We start from the raw sequence: 24,059 nt of genomic DNA on the forward strand, positions 1-24,059 counted from the left end.
ACAGTAGAACTAAAATTTAATATGTTGCGAAAGACCCGGGACTTTTATTTTGAAGTGCAATTGAACTGTCGAAAGTAAGTGCCGAGTCTTCACTCTGACGGAGCAAGAAGTTTCTACTGCTGAAGAGGCTCGACAGTCAGAAGCAAGCACAAATGACTAACAACTGCAGGTAAACATTACAGAATTGTCTGTAAAATGATAACGAGGAGATAAACACACCGTGAGCAAATAATTAATTGAGAGGACAAGCACCTTCGGCTGTAGCTCTCTTGCTCGCTGCTATTCGGACCGAAGACAGCACGGAAAGTGGCTTTTATACACAGTCGGTGCGGTAGGACTTAAACCGAACTTTAGTGATGGAGGACCCAACAGTACCGGAAACTGGGATTTAATTTGAATAAAGACTATCAGCTTGATTACAGCGGTCGTGTGAGGCTGTCTGGACTGAAGACGGGAGACGTGTCACTGATAAAGCGGCTGAAGTTAAAGCCCCAGCGCGGACATCCAGTCATCACTCCGGTCCGCCCCAGTGCAAGAGTCAATCCATCACATAACCTTCACCTGTAGGATATTTATTTACTTTTGGCTTAATAACACTCCCTAACACTTCACTTGTGTGGAGAGGAGCCGTTTGATCACCATGGGTTCGTTGTTTCGGAGTGAGGAGATGTGTCTGGCCCAGCTCTTCCTGCAGTCCGGCTCCGCGTATGACTGCATCAGTGAACTCGGAGAGCTCGGCCTGGTGGAGTTCAGAGATGTGAGTCAAACCTGTTGTTCATATATTTCTATTTTTAAACGCTGTTAAACTTGTGTTGAGTTTACAGTCTCCCACTCATCTGTTTTGGTCAAATAGCTACTGTTTAATAACACCAACAAGTTTTTTTAGACCATAACTTAACAGAACGTATTGTTATTATTGTGGTGTGGTGCCTACATTTAATTTTGAATAAATATTTTCCCCTTCCACAAATGTCATTCGTATCAGTATATAAAATGATCCTTAAATATTTTATCATTGTTCTATTGTGTTTTAATGTTATTTGTTTAATAATACATGTAATTATGTTTAGTTGTATTGCTTGTTTATTTATTGTTCTTCTTGTTTAATGTATGCAGTGCTATGAAAGTATTGTATTCAGTTTATTGATTATATAGAATCTGTAGAATATTCTAGTCATGCTACATGTTGTTATTGATTGTGTGAATACAGAATGTGCTTTTATAAGATAATAATAATAGCATTACACTTTTTTCAGCTCAATCCCAGTGTGAACTCTTTTCAGCGCAAGTTTGTCAATGAAATCAAGAGATGTGAAGAGATGGAGAGAATTCTGGGTAAAAGCTTTGCTCTTTAAATCTTTATCTAATAAGGGCATCATTTAGCTTGTGAAGGGTCTGAATAATTTCTGAACATAATAATTGTTCATAATTAAGTTATAACCAAAGAACAGTAGTAGTATAGAAAAATTAAGCAAAGTTGAAATATACATATCTATGAATGAAGTATTTGAAGTGGTAAACAATTACATTTTTTTTGTATAGTTAGAAATATTGAATTGAGTTTATTTATAAAATGATATGTGTTATGACATGAGGGAACTTTATCACAGACATTGATAGTAAATCAAAATCATGAACTCTAAGTGTACTTGCATAACAGGATATCTTCTGAGGGAAATTAAAAAAGAAGACATCCCACTGCCAGAAGGGGAGGTGAACCCTGCTGCACCATTACCCAAACATGTGATGGTCATAATGGTGAGATCAGTGCAACACTGCTCATTTGTTTAGCCTGCGTGTGATTAGTTGATCTTTCAGACACATTCAAATATCTTTTATGGTTGCCAAGTTATTTTAGTTTTTTTTTTTATACCACTCTTCTGTTTTTTTTCCCTCTTGGTTTTTATGGAATATAAGATATAGATTTGGGATATTTGAAAATGATTTCAATATAAATAGTAGAATTATTTTACTTATTTTACAGTATAATTATATACATTTTAATTAAGATGTCTTTTGAAAAATTACACTGATTAGAATGTTTGACAATCAGAAAATATTTGCATGCTGAATTGCTATTTATCTCCTCTGTAAACCGTTTAGCCAGCCTTTTAAAAGGGGTGGTTCTTTCTTTTTTCTAAAAAGATAGACCTTTTTTACATTTATTTGCCTCATTTTTCTATTCAGTTATGCATTTTAGAGACATTTTAAGAACTAATCTTTGCTGAATCTTAAACTCTTAAAGCCTTCTTCTATCTATAATTTTCTCAATTTATGATGGCATAGCAGTCAAAAATGTGATAAATGAGCTCCTATAGGGGTCAAATTCTGGACTTTGTCAGTGGGCCACCGAACAACTCGACGTCCCCCCCATCTACACCCACCCCCCACACCCCCACCGTCTACAAGTCTGCCATTGCATATCAATCAGCTGGTGTTATCTATTTTTTTCCATTACTGTAAAGTTGACGTCTCATTTTGCAGTTTCATCATAGTGGATCTATTTCAGGAACAAATTTTCCATTGTCACTGCACTGGTGACAGCATTGATATCGCTGCTGATAATCATCGCTGACTGAAGCATGTATGTTTTGTATAGGAGCAGCTTCAGAGACTGGAACTCGAACTGGGTGAAGTCACCAGGAATAAGGAGAAGCTCCAGAAAAACCTTCTAGAGCTGACTGAATACACACACATGCTCCGCATCACTCGCAACTTTGTGCATCGCGGCACAGAGGTGGGTCATGTGATCCCTTCTCACATGTTGGCAGCTTTGGTTTGAATGGATCTTTTTTTTTTTTTTTTTACACAAAAGAAAAGGGGCATGTCTGACTGCTGAAAGGACTGGCTTAGTGCAGTCTGCTGTTTGGCTTGATCATGTTTATCCTCTAGTGTGAAAAGGAATTCATCCCTAGGCTGTAGGACTGTGGGAATCATGCAGGTGATTTAGAGTCACCTGATTGTCCAGAATTTTGAGAGCAGCCACCCGTGATCAAAAATATTAAGCTTAACACTTGACCTCTTCTTTTTGATCTTTTTGAAGCTGTGCGTGCGTGCATGCGTGCGTGCGTGCGTGTGTGTGTGCGTGTGTGCGTGCGTGTGTGTGTGTGTGTGTGTGTGTGTTGGGGGTTAAGTTATTACTCATATCGTGGGGACAAAAAGTGGTAAGACCTTAATTTTTGTGGAACTTGTTTTTATCTTGGTGAAAAGAGCAGAATGTTAAGCTTAATAAAATTGTTAATTTATGCATTCTTTCATTAATATCATAAATTAAATATTGTAATTAATAAATATATTTGGTGCATGCTGTGTATAGTGGTGTGCAGGGCTGGGCGATATGGCAAAAATGCAATCTCGATAACTATTTTCCATATTGAACAATAACCATATACATATTGATATCAGTTGTTCATGCTTCCAGATTTAACAGTACACCAACAATGACTAAAGCCATAAAAATTTGAGTCCATTAAATGGCCTAACATTTTCGGCTGATAAATTTTCCATGGCTGAAAGTTTGGTGCATCTTTAATATCAACACACTTTTAGATTCCCAATGTTGCACATTTCTGCTTTGTGATTGGCTCTGAGATCAATACAGAGTAAAAAAGTCATTGTCATTATGTGGTCTGTATTGTCTCTCCAATGTTACAGTTTTAAGCCGGTTGTAACATTGTTATTGACACAAATTTTAAACACGATTCGATATAATATCGTTTATCGGCCCAACCCTAGCGGTGTGGTTGGAATATACACCACTTGAACAGTGTAAAAATAAGTTTGTCTGTGAAAGGTCCCAATAAAACATAAAAACATGGACCTGCTTATGTGTATATCTTATCCCCTGCTTGGTTTTTGCTTGTGTGGGAGCAGAGAGAGTCAACACAGGGCCAGTATGAAGAATTCCCCTTTCTAGAGAAAGAACCCATGATGGACTACACCAGCATGCAGAGGCTTGGAGCCAAGCTTGGGTGAGCAGTGTTTAAAACATTAACCTTTGTCATGACCTTTGACCTTAATTTTGAACGCTTTTTGCTGATGTCGGTCCACATGTGGATATGTTTCCCCCTTTTGCAAAGATCTATTTTTGACTTGATTATGATAGAGCAGTTGATATTGACAAGAAGTGAAGTTGGAGAGAAACGTGGGGGTGGGATCAGGATGGGTTTGTGAGTTGGGATTCACATTCTAGATGTCTGAAGAGCAGCTGTGCTACAAAAAAAGTTTTTTATTTTATTTATTTATTTTTTTTACTTTAGGTCTCTTTTCAATTATGTGTATTCTCACTCTCATTAGCAAATTAGTCTATTTTTAGGTTAGTCATAGTTGATAATATTGACACATAAGCAGAAATTAGTAGCATAGAGTGACGTTTGTTAGCTTTTTTACACTCATGAGCTCAGTAAATGTCTGACATCCTGTTTTATAAATGCATGTGCATGCAAGACCTTGGGTTTTATTGACTATTGTAAAATCACTCTTTTGTTGCTCAGGTTCATTTCTGGCCTCATCCAGAGTGTGAAAATCGAGGCATTTGAGCGAATGCTCTGGAGAGTATGTAAGGGCTACACTATCCTCAGCTACTCTGAGGTAGATGAGCTTCTGGATGACCCTGATTCGGTGAGTCAAGCATAGTTTGATAATTTTGTTTAATGCTTATAGGTCTCCAAAATATATATTAATAAAGATTCTGTCTGTTTTTGTCAGGGTGAGCCGACTAGGAGTGTGGTGTTCCTCATCTCTTACTGGGGAGAACAGATTGGACAGAAAGTGAAAAAGATATGTGATTGGTACGTTTTTCTTCATTAATTTCTACATGTGATGTTTCTGTTAATCAGTCTAGTTGAAAGGTCTTTGTTTATTGAGCTGTCAGAGATATACAGCTGTTAATTACCAATGCACTAACCGATTGCACCACACAGATCGTTAGACAAGGAGCAGCTACCTTATAAAGATTAAGAATAGATGCCTCATGTTACAGGAAATATTGCCAAACTCGATGAAATTAGCCCTAATGTTGGTAAACCAAACTTTTATAAATTCTTCAACCGGTGGGACCAGATTGTTTTTACCCGTTGTACAATCAGTTCGAGAGATTCTCCAGGGTGACATACCACTTTTTAATACTTGGAATGGTGAAGATTACCTCCCACACATTTACATTTGTAAAAGCACTTTAACTATGAAGCTTGTTTTATAGGATTGTGTTGGTTTTAATTCTGTGAGGAATTTATTTCATTCATTTCATTCTTTTGAAGGGATGTTTAACACTGTTTATCTAAATCCTGTTGTAGAGCTTTGAGCAAACATAAATTGTAAAACCTTAATATAATCTGTGTCTCCAGTATATGTTCTCTCAATAAAATGAAAGAAATTAAAATAATAAATTAAATAAAAATGTTCATAGAAGCTGGCATCGCACTAAACACAAACAACAGGAAGCTTTTTGACTTTCATTCCTTTTTAATTTTATTGTTTTTGAAAATGTATAATCTTTACTGTATTTTTAAGTTAAAATTGCTGATCAGAAACTTTTGTGTCTGTAGCTACCACTGTCACCTGTACCCATACCCCAACAGTAATGAGGAGAGGACCGATGTGGTGGAGGGCCTCCGAACACGCATTCAGGACTTGCACACAGTGAGTCAAGATGTTTTGCACTAATCAGTGCACTTTGCTCTTGTTCAATTTTTTTTATCTTTTTTTTGGTTTTACACTGTGAATCACCAATGTGGGTGAAAGTGTGATCTCACTATTCGATGCATTATACAGATTCCTGTCAACTGGCACCATTACAAATGTTAGAATTGTTGCACATATTTTGCTTGCTTTAAGTAAATTGCATTTCATGAGTTGCTATGGATTGTAATTCATAGCATATTAAAGAAAAAAAAAACTACTAAAACTTGTATTCTATAAAAACTTTGGTGTTCTTTCATATAAATATACTCGTAAAAATTCAAATATACTTGTGTAAAGTTACCTTACAAATTACAAATAACCTATAATAACACTTTATCATAAGAAATATGATAAATTATTTTGTTGCATGAAGAATTGAAGTGTCCTGCATCATATTAAATGATGTGCTGTAATTGCGTTCTGTCTGTTTTTAACATGAGGTTGCTTTAGATGGTCTAAAATGATTGAACATAAATAATTGTTAGTATATGGTTTTGGATTGGCTTCTGTCTCCTGCAGTCTTACCTAACAAGTTGAAGATAGTCGTGCAGTGATGGAATGTAGGGGGCCATGTTTGGTTTGAGGGCATTTGAGCTTGCTTGTGATTTCTTGAGGAGAGAGAAAGAAAATTGTGTTAGTGGCCCAGCTTAGCACATGATGTTCATGAGGTCTAGGCTGCGGATACGTTTCTCACAGACCACAGGCACCACTGAATCATGTGTGTATGATACCTCACACACATTGTTTTCTTTTAAGTGGGAAAAATGTCTTTTTTACATTCATCCGAGCACACAGTTCACAGACCAGAGCAAAGGAAAAACCATATATGGTTGCTGGTTTTATATTGTTGACTTTCTACTTTGAATAATTATTTATAGCATTTAAAAAAATGTATAATTAATCATATTAAAATTTAGAACTTAAAAAAAATTGAACCTGAGAGATTAAAGACTCGCAAATAAATTTGTGATTTCAGAAAAAAACATAAGTTATTTAAAAAAGCTATAAGAAGATTGGTTTCTTTTGGTTATCATCACCACAGCAGTAAGAGCTATCTGTGTTTATAAGGATGTCTGTTTAGTGTAGCATTTATGTTGTAAAAAGCAATGGTCCGAGATCTCAGCCTTGTGGTACTCTATAATAAATCTGTGGTCGTTATTGGTCCTCTTCATTTACCATTGTTTTTAAATAAGAGACTTTATTACAGCCATCTTAGAGGTACATAATATCCTAATAGTGACGATGATTTTATTATATTGGGAAAAGGTTCTAAGACTTCCAGGTACATCCTCTTTATTATCTTGATAAGAATTAAATGTGTGTGAATATTAGTCAATAGGCATAAATTTCATTTAACAGTAGGGGGACAATAAATATATAAAATTTTCTCATGAGCAATTTTTAAAGGGGACACAAATAATAGTCATGTCGTACATATATAAATGTACCTGGATACAGTGCCGAAAAAGTATCCAAAAAGTATTCATAGTGCTTCACTTTTCCACATTTTTTTATGTTACAGCTTTATTCCAAAATGTATTCAATTAAGTTATTTCCTTAAAATTCTACACACAATACCCCATAATGCCAATGTTAAAAGATGTTTTGAAATTGTTGCAAATTTATTAAAAGTAAAAAACCTGAAAAATCACATGAACATAAGTATTCAGAGCCTTTGCGCAATACTTTGTTGATGCGCCTTTGGCAGCAATTACAGCCTTAAGTCTTTTTGAATATGATGTCACAAGCTTGGCAAACCTGTCTTTGGGAATTTTTGCCCATTTCTCTTTGCAGTACCTCTCAAGCTCTATCAGGTTGGATGGGAAGTGTTGGTGTACAGCCATTTTCAGATCTCTCCAGAGATGTTCAATAGGATTAGATCTGGGCTCTAGCTGGGCCACTCAAGGACATTAACTGAGTTGTTGTGAAGCCACTCCATTGATATTTTGGCGGTGTGCTTTGGGTTAATGTCCTGCTGGAAATAGGTCAAGAGCACTCTAAGGCAGGTTTTCATTTAGGATGTCTCTGTACATTGCTGCATTCATTTTTCTCTCTATCTTGACTAGTCTTTCAGTTCCTGCTACTGAAAAACATCCCAACAGCATGAGGCTGCCACCACCATGCTTTATTGTAGGGATGGTATTAGCCTGTTGACAAGCGGTGCCTGGTTTTCTCCAAACGTTAAGCCTGGCATTCACTTCAAAGAGTTAAATTGTAGTCTCATTAGACCAGAGAATTTTGTTTCTTATGGTCTGAGAGTCCTTCAGATGCCTTTTGGCAAATTCCAGGTGGGGAGTGACTTCCATCTGGCCACTCTACCATACAGGCCTGATTGGTGGAAAAATTGAAGCACTATGAATACTTTTCGGATGCACTGTATGTCTAGAAATGTCCACGTTAATTAAGACACTCAAGAACCGAATAGAAATTGATTATGCAAAAAATACAATAGGGTCAGTTCGTTTGTAGCACAGTGTTAAGCAAATGCACAGCAAAACAGTGTTAACTGTGGCCGTTAATGTTAAGTTAACATCATCCCAAGTCTTCAGAAATAAAAAGGAAAGTCTTTGGCATGATAGTTGCAGAGCATTATGCAACAATCTATTGTCAAAAAGCTAACGTTAACTAGATAAGTAAAATTTTAATATGCTAATATAGCAGTTTTATGGAAAATGACATCGGTAATCAGCATTTTTGCCGCAACTAAATTAATGAATGAGTCTGCATCAACTACATTAAAGAGAACCACTTTATTTACAGTGCCCCCCCTCCCCCTTTTCGTTTACCTTTTCGTCTATACCTTTCGTTTGTACCTGCATCTCATTTTAACACATTAGGTTTACACTAAACTTAATACAAGACCATTTTATTTTTGACACTTAAAGTTATATACAGTGTGGTTTAGATGAGACTACATTTAAAGCTGTTGTTGAAATGAATTGCTTTGCCATAGGTTCTACACCGTACTGAGGATTACCTGAGGCAAGTGTTGATCAAGGCCTCAGAGTCTGTGTACATTTGGGTGATCCAGGTGAAGAAAATGAAAGCTATATACCACATCCTCAACCTCTGCAGCTTTGACGTCACAAACAAGTGCCTTATAGCTGAGGTGTGGTGTCCTGTCAATGATCTGCCCGCGCTTCGGAGAGCACTAGAAGATGGATCGGTAAGCATCCGCATATTACTTCAGATTCTCTATAAAGTTACATATTCCCTAATTTGGCTATTATATTTGTGTTGTTTTGTCCCTTAGAGAAAAAGTGGAGCCACAGTTCCCTCATTTGTCAATCGTATCCCAAGCAGTGACACTCCACCGACCCTCATACGCACCAACAAGTTTACCTCAGGCTTTCAGAATATAGTAGATGCCTATGGTGTGAGCAGCTATAGAGAGGTCAACCCAGGTAAGGACCAGCTTTTCTAACTCTGTGTACATTTAAATTGACTTCATGTAGAAATCTTTCATGTTCACTTGGGTTGTCAAAAAAGAATAATTGCAAATATTCATAGAAATAAAAAACAAAATTAAAAGCACATTTGAATGCAAAATTTGCATCAAATGCATTAAATTTGGTAATCTCAAATTAAGGCCTTAATAGGCTTGAATTTGGTAAACAAAGTCTTGAATTTCGTTACAAAGGTCTTATTTTATTCATTTATTTTTTGACTTTCCTAGGATTAAGTTCATACCATAACAAAATTAACTGTTACTAATGTAGGCTAATAAAACTTCATGCAGCGTACTGTTGAGTGCACCTCACGCTCCACGTACTAGCACAAAGTGGGAAAACGTGTGCACCTGTTACTATGGTTGCTTGAGGTGAGGTACAGTCGCTAGTCTAGTTTGTCGGCTAAAATGGGAAAGTGTCGCGGTGGCCATGGAATCCGAACATCCTACTGCTGTTGACGCTGGAAATCTTTTAAGCTAACGTTAGCGACAATGGGTGGTACGACCCTGGACTCCCATATGGGGGGTTGCCAAACACACCACCTGTAGTACTGCTTGACAGCGCCAATCACCTATTGTGCAGTTCTCTGCCGGAAACCTCTTCGGTTACTGAAACAGCTTTGGCTATCAGTAATGTTTAAATTTCTACATTAAAAGAATGTCAGTTTCTTTTTCTTCCAGTTTTATGGTGGTCGATAACAAAGTTTTTGATGCCCTACTGCCACCTCTTTTTCTGGTTGGTGACATCACCAAACAATCATTGATCTGACACGAGAAACTTGCTTGATTAAAAGATGACTGAGGGATATATATATTTAGAGAGTGAGAGAGAAAGAGAGAGAGAGAGACAGTGAGAGAGACACTGAGACAGTGAGAGAGAGAGAGAGAGAGAGAGAGAGAGAGAGAGAGAGAGAGAGAGAATGACAGAGAATTTACTGTAGTAAAGGCTAAAGTATAGAAATTAATGAATTCATTAATGAAAAGTTGTAAATATATATACAATATAATGCTTATTGCAAAGTATTTCCCTTTACTATAATTTTTTTTTTATAGTGTTTCAATTGTGTAACTCCTGGTTTTATTGGATTTTTTGTTTTTGCTGTTATATACTATAATTTGTTTCTGTTTGGTACATCATATTATTTACATTATTTTTTATATTTTTACATTATTATATTTTTATACATATTATTTATATGTTTCTTTCACAGTTTTATTGATTACTAAGATCTGATTGACTTGGATTTAAGTTGCTTCAATTTAAAAATTTAAATTGTAAAAATAGCTTAGATGTAGCTTAGCTACTTTTGCCAAGTAGGTTTAAGCTTAGCTTGCTACATTTCCAAGAGGGTACCTTTTAGTGTAGTTAAACTACATTTTAAGTAGAGTAGCTAATAGCTTAGCTCACTACATTTTTCTAGTAGCTTGCCCAACACTGCCACCACAGCCAAGGAACATCCTATCCTACTATGGCTCAACACCAACTCTGCAGGCAGATGTGATGTGGGTCCTTAAAACTATGTCTGAGCACCACTCTTACACATCGAATAAGAACATTACAGAGCTTCCTGACTCTGAGGTTGCAGTTACATTCTTGTGCGGAAGCAACAAAACTGAATATATTACTTAATTTAGATCCTTTTATAACTAAAGAACCGACTGACCAGGTCAATAAAACCAATGGGTATGTGGTCATGTTTGACCTTCAGTTAGACCTTCATATTCATTACCGTGTGGACGACCACACTGTTGTGTATGTATTAAATATAACTAATAATTGAAATAAAATGCTTTATTTAATTCAAGTAGCCCACTTGTACATAATTATTTTCTAGGGTTTAAAATTTATACAGATTTGACATTTTTCCCTCATACTTCTGTTGGAATGGGTACGAAGTTGGCATTGGATTTAATTTAAAATGGTATTAAAAAGGTCTTAAATAGCCTTGAATTTCATTTGGAGGATCCTGGGGATACCCTGTATGCTACTAATCACTATGTTTTTGAAAATTATAATGTAGATGTATTGACTCTGAGCAGCTTGATTCTGAATGGCTGTTTTCTATTTCGAGTTTTAGTTGGTGGCACAAACAGTACGCTGTCTGTTGAAACGTGCTTTTTTGATGTCCTCAGTTTAACATGATTCCTAATTTCCCTTAAATATATATATTTTAAAAACAATTGTTTAAAACATTATGCACTAGGGCAGTGCAGTTAATCAAAAAATGGATTTTGTTTATGATTTTGGCTTCTAACCTTTATGAAAATTATTAATCAAGATAAAACGATTATTGCATCATATACCGCGCCATTACCAGTTGGACACATTTGTTGCTCTGCAAAGCTGTTTCACACGAAAATGACTAAAAGCATGTACTGTAATGTAACTTTTGCAGCGCGAGATGCGCATCGTTAATGGTTCGACTCATGTTTTCGAATCATAAATTATGAGACCGCATGCCGCAGCTGTGCACACTGCACTCAGTCCCACAACTTTCTTACACTCAAAGACTCTCAAATCCCCTGACAAAAAAGTCTAGTGGGTGGGAATAGGATTTTTACAGTGTCTGCTATAATGTTAATGTTGTTTTTGTTGTGTTTACATGGATGAATATGGCCACTGTATAAATGCACAGTAAAGTTACGATCTTATTGTCACATTAGATCGTTATGATAACATGATGTTAACCTTCAGTGATTTCCTGTAGATAAATACCAAAATATAACACAACTGGAATCACTACAGCAGTCACGATCGTCTGATCTCATATGAAGCAAGAGATCACGATGACATATGATGAGGTGTGCAGGTGCTGTAGTGCTGTCCCAATTCTTAGGGGTACATTTTTAAGCCCTTTCCGTCCACATTCGGTTTCAAGGGCCAAGGGAAAGGGGAACAAAAATAGAACTGGGACTGGGCCTAAATTACGACAGGATTTTTGTTTTAGGTGAAGAATAAGACTTTAAGTATTGACTTTATTAAAATGTAAATATTATTTCGCTAATATTTAAAGAAGAAATGTATGTTATTGTATGTTTAGATAATCAGGTTTGTTTTTTTATCACACCTTTTCACAGCTCCATATACAATCATCACCTTTCCCTTCCTGTTTGCGGTGATGTTTGGAGACCTTGGTCATGGCATTATCATGGCTCTGTTTGCTCTGTGGATGGTTCTCTATGAGAACGACCGCAAATTGAAGAAAACCAGGAATGAGGTACAGCTTGCCTTTATGATGTGGTTGCATACTTTTGGCTTTGTTTTATTTTGCATACTTTTTTTTTAACAGTTTGATTTTACTTTGTGTTTATTTGTTTAGATCTGGAACATTTTTTTCGAAGGCCGCTACATCATCCTGCTGATGGGAGTATTTTCAGTCTACACTGGATTAATATACAATGACTGCTTCTCCAAATCACTCAATATATTCGGCTCGGGCTGGAATGTCAGTGCCATGTTTGAGAATGGAGACTGGACGTGAGTGTGCAACAGATAATATATAATATGCTGAATTTCATTCATTTTTAAAATTGTAAAGAGACAACCTTCCGTGTGTCTGTGGTTATTGATGAATTTAAGGTTTAAAAAAAATAGCACATTTCACAATTTAATCTTAACAGTGTGCTGTTATTTTTATCTTTCTTCAAGGTTGTCCACAGTAAACTCAAATAAGTTACTTGCACTGGATCCAAACATCACAGGAGTTTTTAAAGGGCCTTATCCACTGGGCATTGACCCGGTAGGTTCCATGACTTTGTTTTATTACTGTTTACTGTTACTCTGTTAAAACTTTATGAAAGTACAATACAATGTACATAAGCCAAACCTTAAAAAGATCCTAAATGCAGGCCATTTCCTGAACTAAGAATGCGTCGAGTCACTTTATTTTAACCTTAGCTGAATAAAAGTAATTCGCTTTGTTATGTTGTTCTTTGTAGATCTGGAACCTGGCATCAAACCGTCTCACCTTCCTAAACTCCTATAAGATGAAGATGTCTGTGATTGTAGGAATAATCCACATGACGTTTGGAGTCGTCCTTGGCATTTTCAATCACTTGTGAGTCTTACATTTTTTAATAGTTCAATATAAGATTTAATGACTTCTAACTCTTCAAATGTTTTTTTTTTTTTTTTTTTTGCGCAGGCACTTCAGACGGACAATCAATGTGTACCTGATTTTTCTTCCCGAGCTGCTCTTTCTGCTGTGTCTCTTCGGTTATCTGGTGTTCATGATCATCTATAAGTGGCTCTTCTTCACAGTCAGAGATTCTCAGACAGCTCCCAGCATCCTCATCCACTTTATCAACATGTTCCTGATGATGGGCGACTCTGGCCGACCACTCTATCCAGGACAGGTGAGAGTCAAGCAATCATGATGAACAGAATGCTTCATTTCTATGCTTGTTTTTATTTATTTATTCTGTTTCCTATAGGCTGGATTTCAAGTGTTCTTGGTGATCGTTGCTGTGTTTTCTGTGCCTGTGTTATTATTTGGTAAACCCCTCTACATCTACTGGCAACACAAGGGCAGAGACCGCCTGAGCATGTACAGGGTGAGGATTCTCTTGTTTGTAGTAATCAGACCCCTCTAGTTTTTCACAATTCCGCTATCGCGGAAAATTTAAATAATCTCATAAAACATCCAATTCCAAACCATATAATCAAAACATACTTATTTTAGTTTGCAATGAATTGTTTTACGTGACTTATAGAGGTTGCATACGCAACGCACATGATGTATTTAAGTGTCTCTCGAAAAATGACGTCTCATGTTCGCCCTCACAATCATCACATTACGTGAGAGTGGGGGAATTGTTTTGCAGCCTGTGCAGTTAGCAGATGCAGATGAAGACTGAAGGATTTACATATGATGTTTATGCAAAGATTGGAAAAGGCATCCTGTGGCGCGAATTAGGTGTTTTGTGCATTTGACTCGCTACAGACTGCCAAATAAAGTGTGAGCAAACATCTAACAAACAGATGTTTCGTTTAACTTTTTCTCTGCCGTTAATGCGAGAAAACGCTTCCCTACCATTGGCAAGTTTTACAATAATCCATGTTTTAGGTGTATTACGGTAGGGGAAGACCTAACATATGTCCTGCATGACGTACCGGATGTCAGATGCTCCGGCAAGTGAAATCTGAGAGAAACTAAGATCGTGGATAAAAATAAACCTTCCTTTGGCTTAAAGGTGCAGTAGGTGATTGTCTTCAGAATAAAAAATGATTGTGCTGGTTGAAAGTCTCTTCACAGTCCAATAGTAATGATTAAAGTAAATGATCTAAATGACTTTATATGTATTTTTTTATTCTGGGTAAGACATAAAAATAAAAAATGTTCATTCAATTAAATAGAGTCTGACCGACATCTCTCATAATTCCGATAAGTAACTCAAACTGTCAGTCAACAAATGCAGATTTGGGCTTTTGCACATCTCTGTTCACGCTTATCCGCCATAAGTGCGTCTAGCTGAGCGACACGTGTACGCGAGACTGTCAGTTGCGGCAAAAATCAAATGCTAAATTGAAACTTTTTAAAGTCCTGAATCAGTGTTTGAGTTACTTTTGCACGCTGGAGGAAGGACGACACCACACCATGGCTGAAGTATTTCTGTTAGAGAGGTAATGTTCTGTTTTAAAACTATATTAGTCACACAGAGCTGATGTAGAAATTATTGTGTTATGAATGGGTTCTATGCACAGACGTGTTGTTCAGCCACTGAAATCTCCCGGTGGAAGCTAGATATGACTATTTTTAGTTTCATAAGGGAGCTTTTACAGCATTGATGATGTAGATTTAAAACGGTATTCAGTTTAACAACAAAACATCAGCAAATAACTCTATTCCGCCTCATCTGCTTGCTAAGCTGAAGTTGCTTTTATATTCACATTGGGTCATTTCTGAACAAGGACAGCCTGTGACGCGCTCACGATATTGTTTACTGCTACTCTGAATATTCAGTCTGAAATAGCATGGAAGTGTGGCTTAGTGAAATTTCTGCACGCTGCCCGGCCAACCACTACATACACTTCTAACAGGCGAATGAACTGGGTTGTCTGCTGTTGTGTTGCGGTGGGCACGCTGTTGATTTCAAGAGGCGTGGCTTTGAAACACGGTCCCTCCCTGCCATCCAAAGCTAATATGCTATCCGATTTTCATTTTGGCAGATCACCTACTGCACCTTTAAAGGCTGATTTATACTTCTGCGTCAAGCGCATGCGTATGCTCCGCCACAGCCTACGTGTGGTCGCATAGTCCTCACTGTGGCCGTTGATGACTCTATCGGGCACCTATAAAAAAAATTGCCACGCAAGCCCGATTATTTAAAAAAAAATTTTAAATCCTTACTCTGAATGCCATATTTTTGCTTACTAGCCAATTTTATTTATTTATTTGACCATTATTTTAAGTATTTGGATTATTTAAAAAAAACATTTAAAGTTTTTTGAATTACTTAAATTATTGTGTTGTATGTCTTAAAACTTTTTTGAACAGGTCTTAATTTTCTTTTGTCCATGTAAAGCTACCCAATCTGGCCAACACCTATACAATTACCAATACATCTCAATAAAACTTTAACATTTTTATTTAAACATTTATTTATCAAAGTGGTGTAATTGTTTTCCTCACAATAACATTTGTTTAAGTTGTTTAAGTTTTCTATGCATTTACTGATGAGGACGCTGACCTGGACAGATTGTTGTGCATAGATTTAGTTTATTATAGTTTTTAAAACTTTTAAAACATTTCTTTTTTTATTTTAAATAAAGTTGAAATAAATATGTTGAGTATATAATATAAGTAAAGTTTGCTTTTTTTTTTTTTTTAAATAAAAATAATATTTAAAATATTTTGTTAAGAAAGATCTTTAGTAATTATTTTATTTATTTATAATTAAATTATTATTGTATTATTAAATGTATTAAATTAGAAAATTGATTGTGCAAAAAAGAATTCTTTTTCATCTGGGCCATTTGAAAAATTTCTGTCAAAAAATTTCTGTCAAAAAATTTCTGTCCCTACTGTCAAAAAAGTAGAGGCAAAAAAGGAATGCAATCCCACATTTTGCCTCCTGGTGTCACTTATAGGACAGCAGGAATATTGCCCCTTCATTGGTTAGTGATGTAAATACAATAATAAATGTTTTATCATACTTTTAATAAAACCTCCCACACTGATTCAGTATTTAAAAATTTCTTTCAATGTTTCTAGTTTAAGGAGTAGTGTTTTTCAAATAACCAATCGACCATAATTCACACATAAGAGTTATGCACAAGTATATTTAAGGCCGGCCATGTGTGTAGGACATCAAGCTTAGATGTTTACTCGAGCTTTATATAGAGTGTTTCACAGATGCAATGAGCATACTGTATATTCTGATTATTACTGTAAAACTCCTAAACCTAAAGGAGAATTATAATGAAAACTGCTTAACCACAAAAGTGCTGTCTATATTATCTTTCTATTTATTGTTTTAAACACCACTGAAGTAGGAAGTGAACAAATTTCATTATTATATTTATTATTTCTCCGTTTCATTATTATTTGCTACATTTGTTGAAGATAATGCAGAATATCTTGTGTTTTTCAGTGGGTGAACAGTGTACAGTGTACAGTCAGATCTTTGCAGTGCAGTATGCAAGTCATGAACAGATCGGCCAAATTACAGCAAAAAAGTCCAGTAGTACGTTTAGAGAACAAACCATCCTATTCAGATTCCTGGCCTGTCATCTCTACTTATGTCTTAGTATAATGACATGGGTATGACCTACAGTAGGTTTTACAATATTAAGCTAGTTTATGAGGACATGCCATGTGTCCTTGTATATCACTTCACTTGAGTATTGGGTTTAGGGGTAGGGTAAGGCTGTATAATAAACAGTATGTTTTTTTAAATACATTACACCAGGGGAGAGTCCTCACAAACCTCCAAAACAAATATGTATTTGTGTGTGTGTGTGTGTGCGTTCTCTTGGTCATTGTGTGTGTTGTTGTGTGTGCAGGGTTACCAGCGTGTGCGCAGGAGCAGTGAGGAGGAGCTTTCTCTCTTGCACACTCATGACTTGGAGGAGGGCAGCAGTCTGGACAGCCACTCTTCCAGCTCTGACAGCCAATCAGAAGAGGTCAGACACTCTCAGCCAGCTGTTAATAAACTGCATTCTCTATGAGCCTAACAAAGTTTCCTCTTCTCCTGCAGCCTGATTTTCCGGATCTGTTTCTTAATCAGTCCATTCACACGATTGAGTATTGCCTTGGCTGCATCTCTAATACTGCGTCTTACCTCCGCCTGTGGGCTCTCAGCCTGGCACATGCCCGTGAGTGACGCATCCTTCAATCTCTGTGTCTACATTTGTGTTTACATTATGCAGTACTACTTTAAAAGAAGGAACAAAAGCAATTGTCTAAGAACAAATAACCAGTAAGCAAAAGCCTGTTACCTAGGTCGGTTTATTTATTGATTGTTAGGTGTATTGAAGTATTTAAACTGAAAATGCAATTAATTAAATCGGGAAAAATGTTATGGTATTTCTCTAATCGTTTTCTTTGGCCAGCTTAATTTTATTTAAGAATACACAGTTGTTAAAAGACTAAGAAACAAGCAGCTTTGTCATAATTGTTAAAGAAGAACTGAATGAATAATTTTAGCCCACTGTGTTTTTAATTTTTTAAATGAACTAAAACCAAAATAAAAATTAATTGAAACCACAATCACCGGCCACTTTATTAGGTACATCTTACTAGTATTGGGTTAGACCCTATTTTGCCTTCAAAATTGCCTTAATCCTTGAGCATAGATTCAACAAGGTACTAGAAATATTTCTCAGAGGTTTTGGTCCTTATTGACAGGATAGCATCACACAATTGCTGCAGATTAGTCGGCTGCACATCCATGATGCAAATCTCCCATTCCACCACATCACAAAGGTGCTCTATTGGATTAGGGTCTGGTGACTGTGGAGGCCATTTGATTACAGTGAACTCATTGTCATGTTCAAGATACCAGCCTGAGATGGTGATTTGTGTTCTATGACATGGCACTCTATCCCAGTAGATCAGCTGTTACTGAAATACTCAGACCAGCCCGTCTGGTACCAACAACCATGCCACATTCAAGGTCACTTAAATCACCTTTCTTCCCCACTCTGATGCGCTGTTTAAACTGCAGCAGACTGTCTTGACCATGTCTACATGCCTAAATGCATAGAGTTGCTGTCATGTGATTGGCTGATTAGAAATTTGCGTTAACGAGCAGTTGGAAGGTGTACCTAATAAAGTGGCCGGTGAGTCTATGTAGACAACACTTATTTAGATTATTGTTATTATATATTATTTTTAACCCATATTAAAATGAACATGAAAACAGCTCATATAAAATGGTCTAAACTTGATAATAAAACTACAGTATTAATACAGATGCAAAATAAAAACTGTTATTATAACAAAGTATATAAAAATATATGAAATTATATTAAAAATACCCACTGATATATTAATTCAAGCAAAAATTGCACTCAGCACACACAGCTACTTTTTAATCTTAAATTTTAATCGTTGAAATTTGTAATGTAGGTTTAAAATAAGTGCAACTGTTTTTATTTTTTCATAATACTGTTAATTAAAAAAATAAATGTTTAATGTGGGAGAGTGGAAATAAAATATGTTATACAGTATATTCTATTACATTATTTCTCAATAAAATGGTTGCACACCTACTTCATTTACCATCTTAATTTATTGTCAACATAGCAGTTTAGAGCTAATGCATCTTCAATAGGATATATGCCGAGCTAGTGTTTTACCCATACTGATAAACTTCCAGCGACCTCTTATTGTGAATCTTTTTCCTTTTTATACGGTTCCTTTTACAGTATCGATGTTGTAATGTAATTAAAATACATTCAAGTTTGGCATTTATTTAGTTGTTTAAGCGTAAAACAAGACAAAAAGCCTTTTACTCGCACATGCCCGTCAGAATTGGCAGGCTAGCGCATCAGCTCTATTGAATATACTGGGGTAAAATAAATGCTCATGGCGATAAGACATAGCGGGGAAAGTGTAATTAAATGCAGTGCTTCTTGTACAATCTGAGACCCACTTCATATCAGATATCACTCAGTCAATGAAGATTGCTAATTTTAAAGAAAATTGACCATAAGCGCTTAACCCAGGTTATAGGCAAATTCAAAGTCCTATTAGCATTCTTCAGCCTATAACCTATTGTTTTGTTTAGTATGTTGCAATTACCAAACAATTAAAGAGATTGCTACTTGTAGACATGTAGAAAGCCTTTACAAGTCTCAAAATTAATTTATTCAAGTTGGCTTTTAATATTTAATTGTATCTGCACTAGTTGTGTATACTTTTATAATATTCTTCTTGTTGTTTTATTGCTTTTGTATTTATTAACAATGTCCTTGATGTGGTAGAAAGCACCTTTACATTTTCAGAAAGCTGCAGTTTGCAATGTATAGCATGTACCAGCTGCTGCTGCAGATTATTTTAGATCTTTAAAGTGTTCTCATAAAAATTAATAATTCCTAATTCGAGGACACAAACAGCTCAGAGAAGACTGTCTAATAGTATTGATTTTATGGTAATTACGTTATGAATGCATTATCAGTATCAGACATTACTTATTTTCTTCTAAACACAGTATGTGTGTGCTTTCAATTTCTGTGCTTGGGAATAGATTGGGTCTTTTAGGTTAAATGCATTGAAAACCGATTAAAAAATCTAACACTTTTGGAAGAGTCATTCAATTTTAAATTGGCAAGACAATTGCAAGACAACGGACCAGTTAGAATAAAGTAATGCTAAATGATTACTTATTTTTTCCCCTCATGATCCAGAGTTGTCTGAAGTGTTGTGGGAGATGGTGATGCGGGTGGCTCTGCATGTGGACACCAGTGTGGGCATTGTGTTGCTGGTGCCTGTTTTTGGCCTGTTTGCGGTCCTCACGGTGTCCATCCTGCTGGTGATGGAGGGACTTTCAGCTTTTCTTCACGCTCTCAGACTCCACTGGTTAGTACAACACCAGAAATATACGCCACCATCACGATCAGCAGGGCTGGGAAGGTTACTTTTAAGATCCGATTACAAAATACATGCAGTGAAAAGTTTTAGTATTGTCCAGTCGGTCTGTCATTCACACTGTTTTTGCTAAACTAAAATGATTAAAGATTGACTCAAAGTAATCATCTGTTCATGATAAATCTGATCAGATTACCACACCCACATTTCAAATGAATAAAGACTATTGATAGTTCATCTGTAAAGCACAAAAAGATATCGTTTGACTTTATAAACTTATATTTTATGTATGATTTGTATGTAATTTTTAAGTTAATTCTCAGAGATATTAAACAATGAACCTTTTAACATTCTAAATATGAGAAAATTTAAAAACAACAGTAACTGGATAACATTTCTCAAATATCAAGAGTATTAGTCCTAATGTCTTAAATTTCAAAATCAAAATTTTTGGCCTTAAAATACCTTAAATTGACTGAAATGTGTTGTAGGTCCTAAATCTTTTTTTAAAAAGGTCCATGTCCATGTAAAGGCACCCAATCAGACCAACAGCCATCTAATCATTCCATTAAAAAAAAAAAGTTTTAACAAAAGATTATTTATTAACTCTATTTGCCAACTCTATTTATATTTATTGCATTTATATTTCTATTTATAAACATTGATTTAATTATCTTCCTTACAATAACATTTGATTTTTATGTTTAAACTGGGCCATTAGGAAAAATCCTTAGTGTTTAGCCCCTTTAAGTCTGAAACTTCATTCATAGGGTCTTAAAAAGTATAAAATTTCACTTGATAAAACCTGTAGAAACCCTGCAAGAGCTGCCTTGTGTTTTTTTCCGATTGGACATTGAATGCTGATCAAAGTTTTTTTGCAGGTAAGCATAGATTACACAAGCTGCTTCCATCCAAAGATGCTAACTAAACTTGCACACAAAACTAGAATGTTGCATAAAACATTTTTGAACAAAGCACCATTTCCATCCAATGAGTCAAAAAGAACACATTCGTCACTTCAAGATAAACTGGCAGCAAATTTATAAAAGAAAAATGTCTGGACTGTGGGACTTTTCCCTCATTTAATACACTACATGGCTTTTGGAGGCGTGAGACCACTCTTTGGGAGTGATGTATAAATTTGCGTGTGCCTGTTAAACCTAAATCAATAATTTATTACACATGTTTCTATCTTTATTCACGCATATTGTTTCTTATTAGATAAAGTTTTATCATACTCAGTTGTCATAGATATAAACATTAGATGTCGCCTACCCTGTTGTTGTCTATTAGAAGGAATGCGTCAATAGAGCTGCCATTTTAGTACAGGGTAGCGCTCCTTTGAAATGAATGCGGGACCAAGCTGCAGTGGAGGACTGTGGCCATCCAGAGCCAGAGAATTACGTATATACACATATATCTATGATCGGGAGTTTTCCTGGATGTTAGTATGCAATTTTTTTTTAATTTACGAAACTTATAATTTTACACTACTTTTCTACATTGATGGATAAGTGATCGCACAGACATTCCTGACAAAAAGCTTGTTTGTGTGTGTGGAAATGTACTATTCCTGTTAAATTTGATCTAATCATGTCCTGAAACACACCTCCTCTCCTGCTTTCACTTCTCATACTGATGCAGGAATACTGCATACTGCATACTGAATCTCCGTTATGAACGACTCGTTCACATAGCAGACAATAGTACAAGTTTCTGGCACCGCAGCATCTTGTTGTCATATTTCTTTTGCATTGATTTTATTCAACAAAACTAGCATAAGCCCAGTGTGTAGTGCCTTATGGTGAATGCAGTAAGTGACTGTATTATCATCAATAACGTTACCTGTGTAGCACAAAAGTTCAGAACATACAAAAATGTAAAAAAAAACTAAATCTTACCTATGAAATGTTCTACCTTTGTATTGTGTTTTCTTTGTTTGCTCGTTACTACACCCATAGACAGCGCTAAAGTCCCGGATCTTCACGTAGTAACAGTCTTGACTAGAGCGGTTGAATGACACCTGTCCTGGGAGCACTGTACAAATATGGCGGCGCTATTGACGCATGCTCAGGGTCCTTATGCGATATCTAGTGTATATATCTATGCTCAGTTGTTAGCATATATTTTTTGATGTGCCTTTTCAAAATGCATGCACATCTTGGTATATCCATTAAGCATTATTTGATGTGATACTACTATTGAGATGTTGCATCCTTTTCAAAGTTATAAGTAAAATATTTCCAAGAGAGAAATGCTTTACGCAATCTATTTCTGAGTCGTCCATATTTGTGTAATGATGATAAGCAATCCAGTTCATCTTTATTCCTATAGCGCTTTTACAATGTAGATTGTGTCAAAGCAGCTTAACATAGAACTTCTAGTAAATTGAAACTGTTTGAGTCCAGTTTTCAGAGTTGAAGTTCAGTTCAGTGTGGTTTAATTTTCATTGCTAAAAGTCCAAACACTGAAGTGTAAATCCATCGATGCGCAGCTCCAAAAGTCCCAAACCAAGCAAGCTAGTGGCAAGGAAAAAACTTCACTAATTGACCAAAGTGAAGGAATAATGACCTTGAAAGAAACCAGGAAACAAGTTTTAAACAGAGAATCCGTTGCCTTGTTGCTTAATATCCCCATGTTTACTTCAATACTAAATGAAGAAGGGGTAATACAATTCTAAGTAATCCCTTTGGTCATTTGAATTACATTTGGGATTTGATTAACATCTATGTAAAATGTCATTATAAGCTAAATACTGTTACGTATATTTGTAACTGTGTAACGCCGTTACATGTATTTGGTTACTCCCCAGCCCTGACCATCAGTGTTATTGAAGATCATCAATGTGAATCAGATCAAAGCTAAAAACCCAACTGACTTGTGTTTCTCCTCAGGGTGGAGTTTCAGAATAAGTTCTACAGCGGCGTCGGAGTCAAGTTCATACCGTTTGCCTTCTCTCTCATGCACAGCAGTTTTGAAAAAGATGGGCTGTTGTGAACGGTCAGATGCTGAAGGTCAGATGTGGAATTTTGATGTATAACATGCCAAATTGGTCCAACCAAATACTTTTGTGGGATGGATTGTATGAAGATCTCGCATCACACAAAGACTGTAAACGGGACTCTTGAGTGCTTCAGATCTGTTGAATGTATTCTGTCAGCTCTTCACTAAAGTGATGCTGGGAAATTTCAGTTTTCCACCTTGTTGCCTGTTGGCTATGATTCTCCATAGCTGAGCACATTCCACAAGTGACTTCAAGATTTCACTTGTACATTTGCTGTAAAGCAAGTGAAGGTTTAATAGTTTATTTTGAATAGTCCAGATTTTTCATCCTGTTGTTTTCACTTCCGTGGTGTTGGTTGATTGTGTTCGTTCATAACGCTGAATGACATTTGGGCAGGTCTTCTGTTTTTGTTAGAAAATGCAGCAATGTCTAGCCCAAAAGTGCTCATTCTTAGCGCTGATCTGGGCTGTAGAGGATGGAGCTTCATGTTTGATTGAGTTCTGAGCTGATCACAGGATGATCAGGTATTTTTAAGTGCCTAACATGCTGAATGTATTCTAAGGGCTGGTGGATTGGATTCTTCTGTGGATAAAGTCATTTGAATTGAGTTGTTTTAATGGTGAAATACATGGCGTCTTTTGCATCGTCTTAAAGGCAGGTGTGAAACTTTAAAACCCTTTTCATTTTATGGTAAATGTTTTAGTGATTAACCGTCACAGATTTGGTCTCTTTTGCCTCTTCTGAATTGATTTTTAACTCTTGACTTTAATGTGAGACGTTTGGGTGTGAGGATTCATTGTGAGCCACTGAAGTCATTCCAGTTTCAGGATTCATTTTCCCTCTTTTTTAAATTTTATTTATTAACAGCGCTCGTTATTTTGATTTTGTTCTG

The 24,059-nt window shown here is 36.1% G+C and overlaps 1 protein-coding gene across 1 annotated transcript; it reads left to right on the forward strand.

The window, feature by feature from the left end:
* Nucleotides 1-317: 317 nt before the first annotated feature.
* On the forward strand, nt 318-23,816 carry atp6v0a2b (ATPase H+ transporting V0 subunit a2b). The gene is given in 20 exon segments (NM_001122747.2): nt 318-757; nt 1,257-1,335; nt 1,661-1,758; nt 2,600-2,737; nt 3,874-3,971; nt 4,494-4,620; nt 4,708-4,790; nt 5,547-5,640; nt 8,636-8,848; nt 8,936-9,086; nt 12,209-12,348; nt 12,451-12,608; nt 12,780-12,870; nt 13,070-13,188; nt 13,276-13,486; nt 13,565-13,684; nt 17,136-17,255; nt 17,330-17,447; nt 19,983-20,154; nt 23,058-23,816. Coding segments are annotated over 20 exon segments (2,550 nt in total). The 5' UTR covers nt 318-640; the 3' UTR covers nt 23,161-23,816.
* Nucleotides 23,817-24,059: the final 243 nt, after the last annotated feature.

Source organism: Danio rerio, chromosome 5 (assembly GCF_049306965.1).
Source record: "Danio rerio strain Tuebingen ecotype United States chromosome 5, GRCz12tu, whole genome shotgun sequence".
In the NCBI taxonomy this organism is placed as follows: Eukaryota; Metazoa; Chordata; class Actinopteri; order Cypriniformes; family Danionidae; genus Danio; species Danio rerio.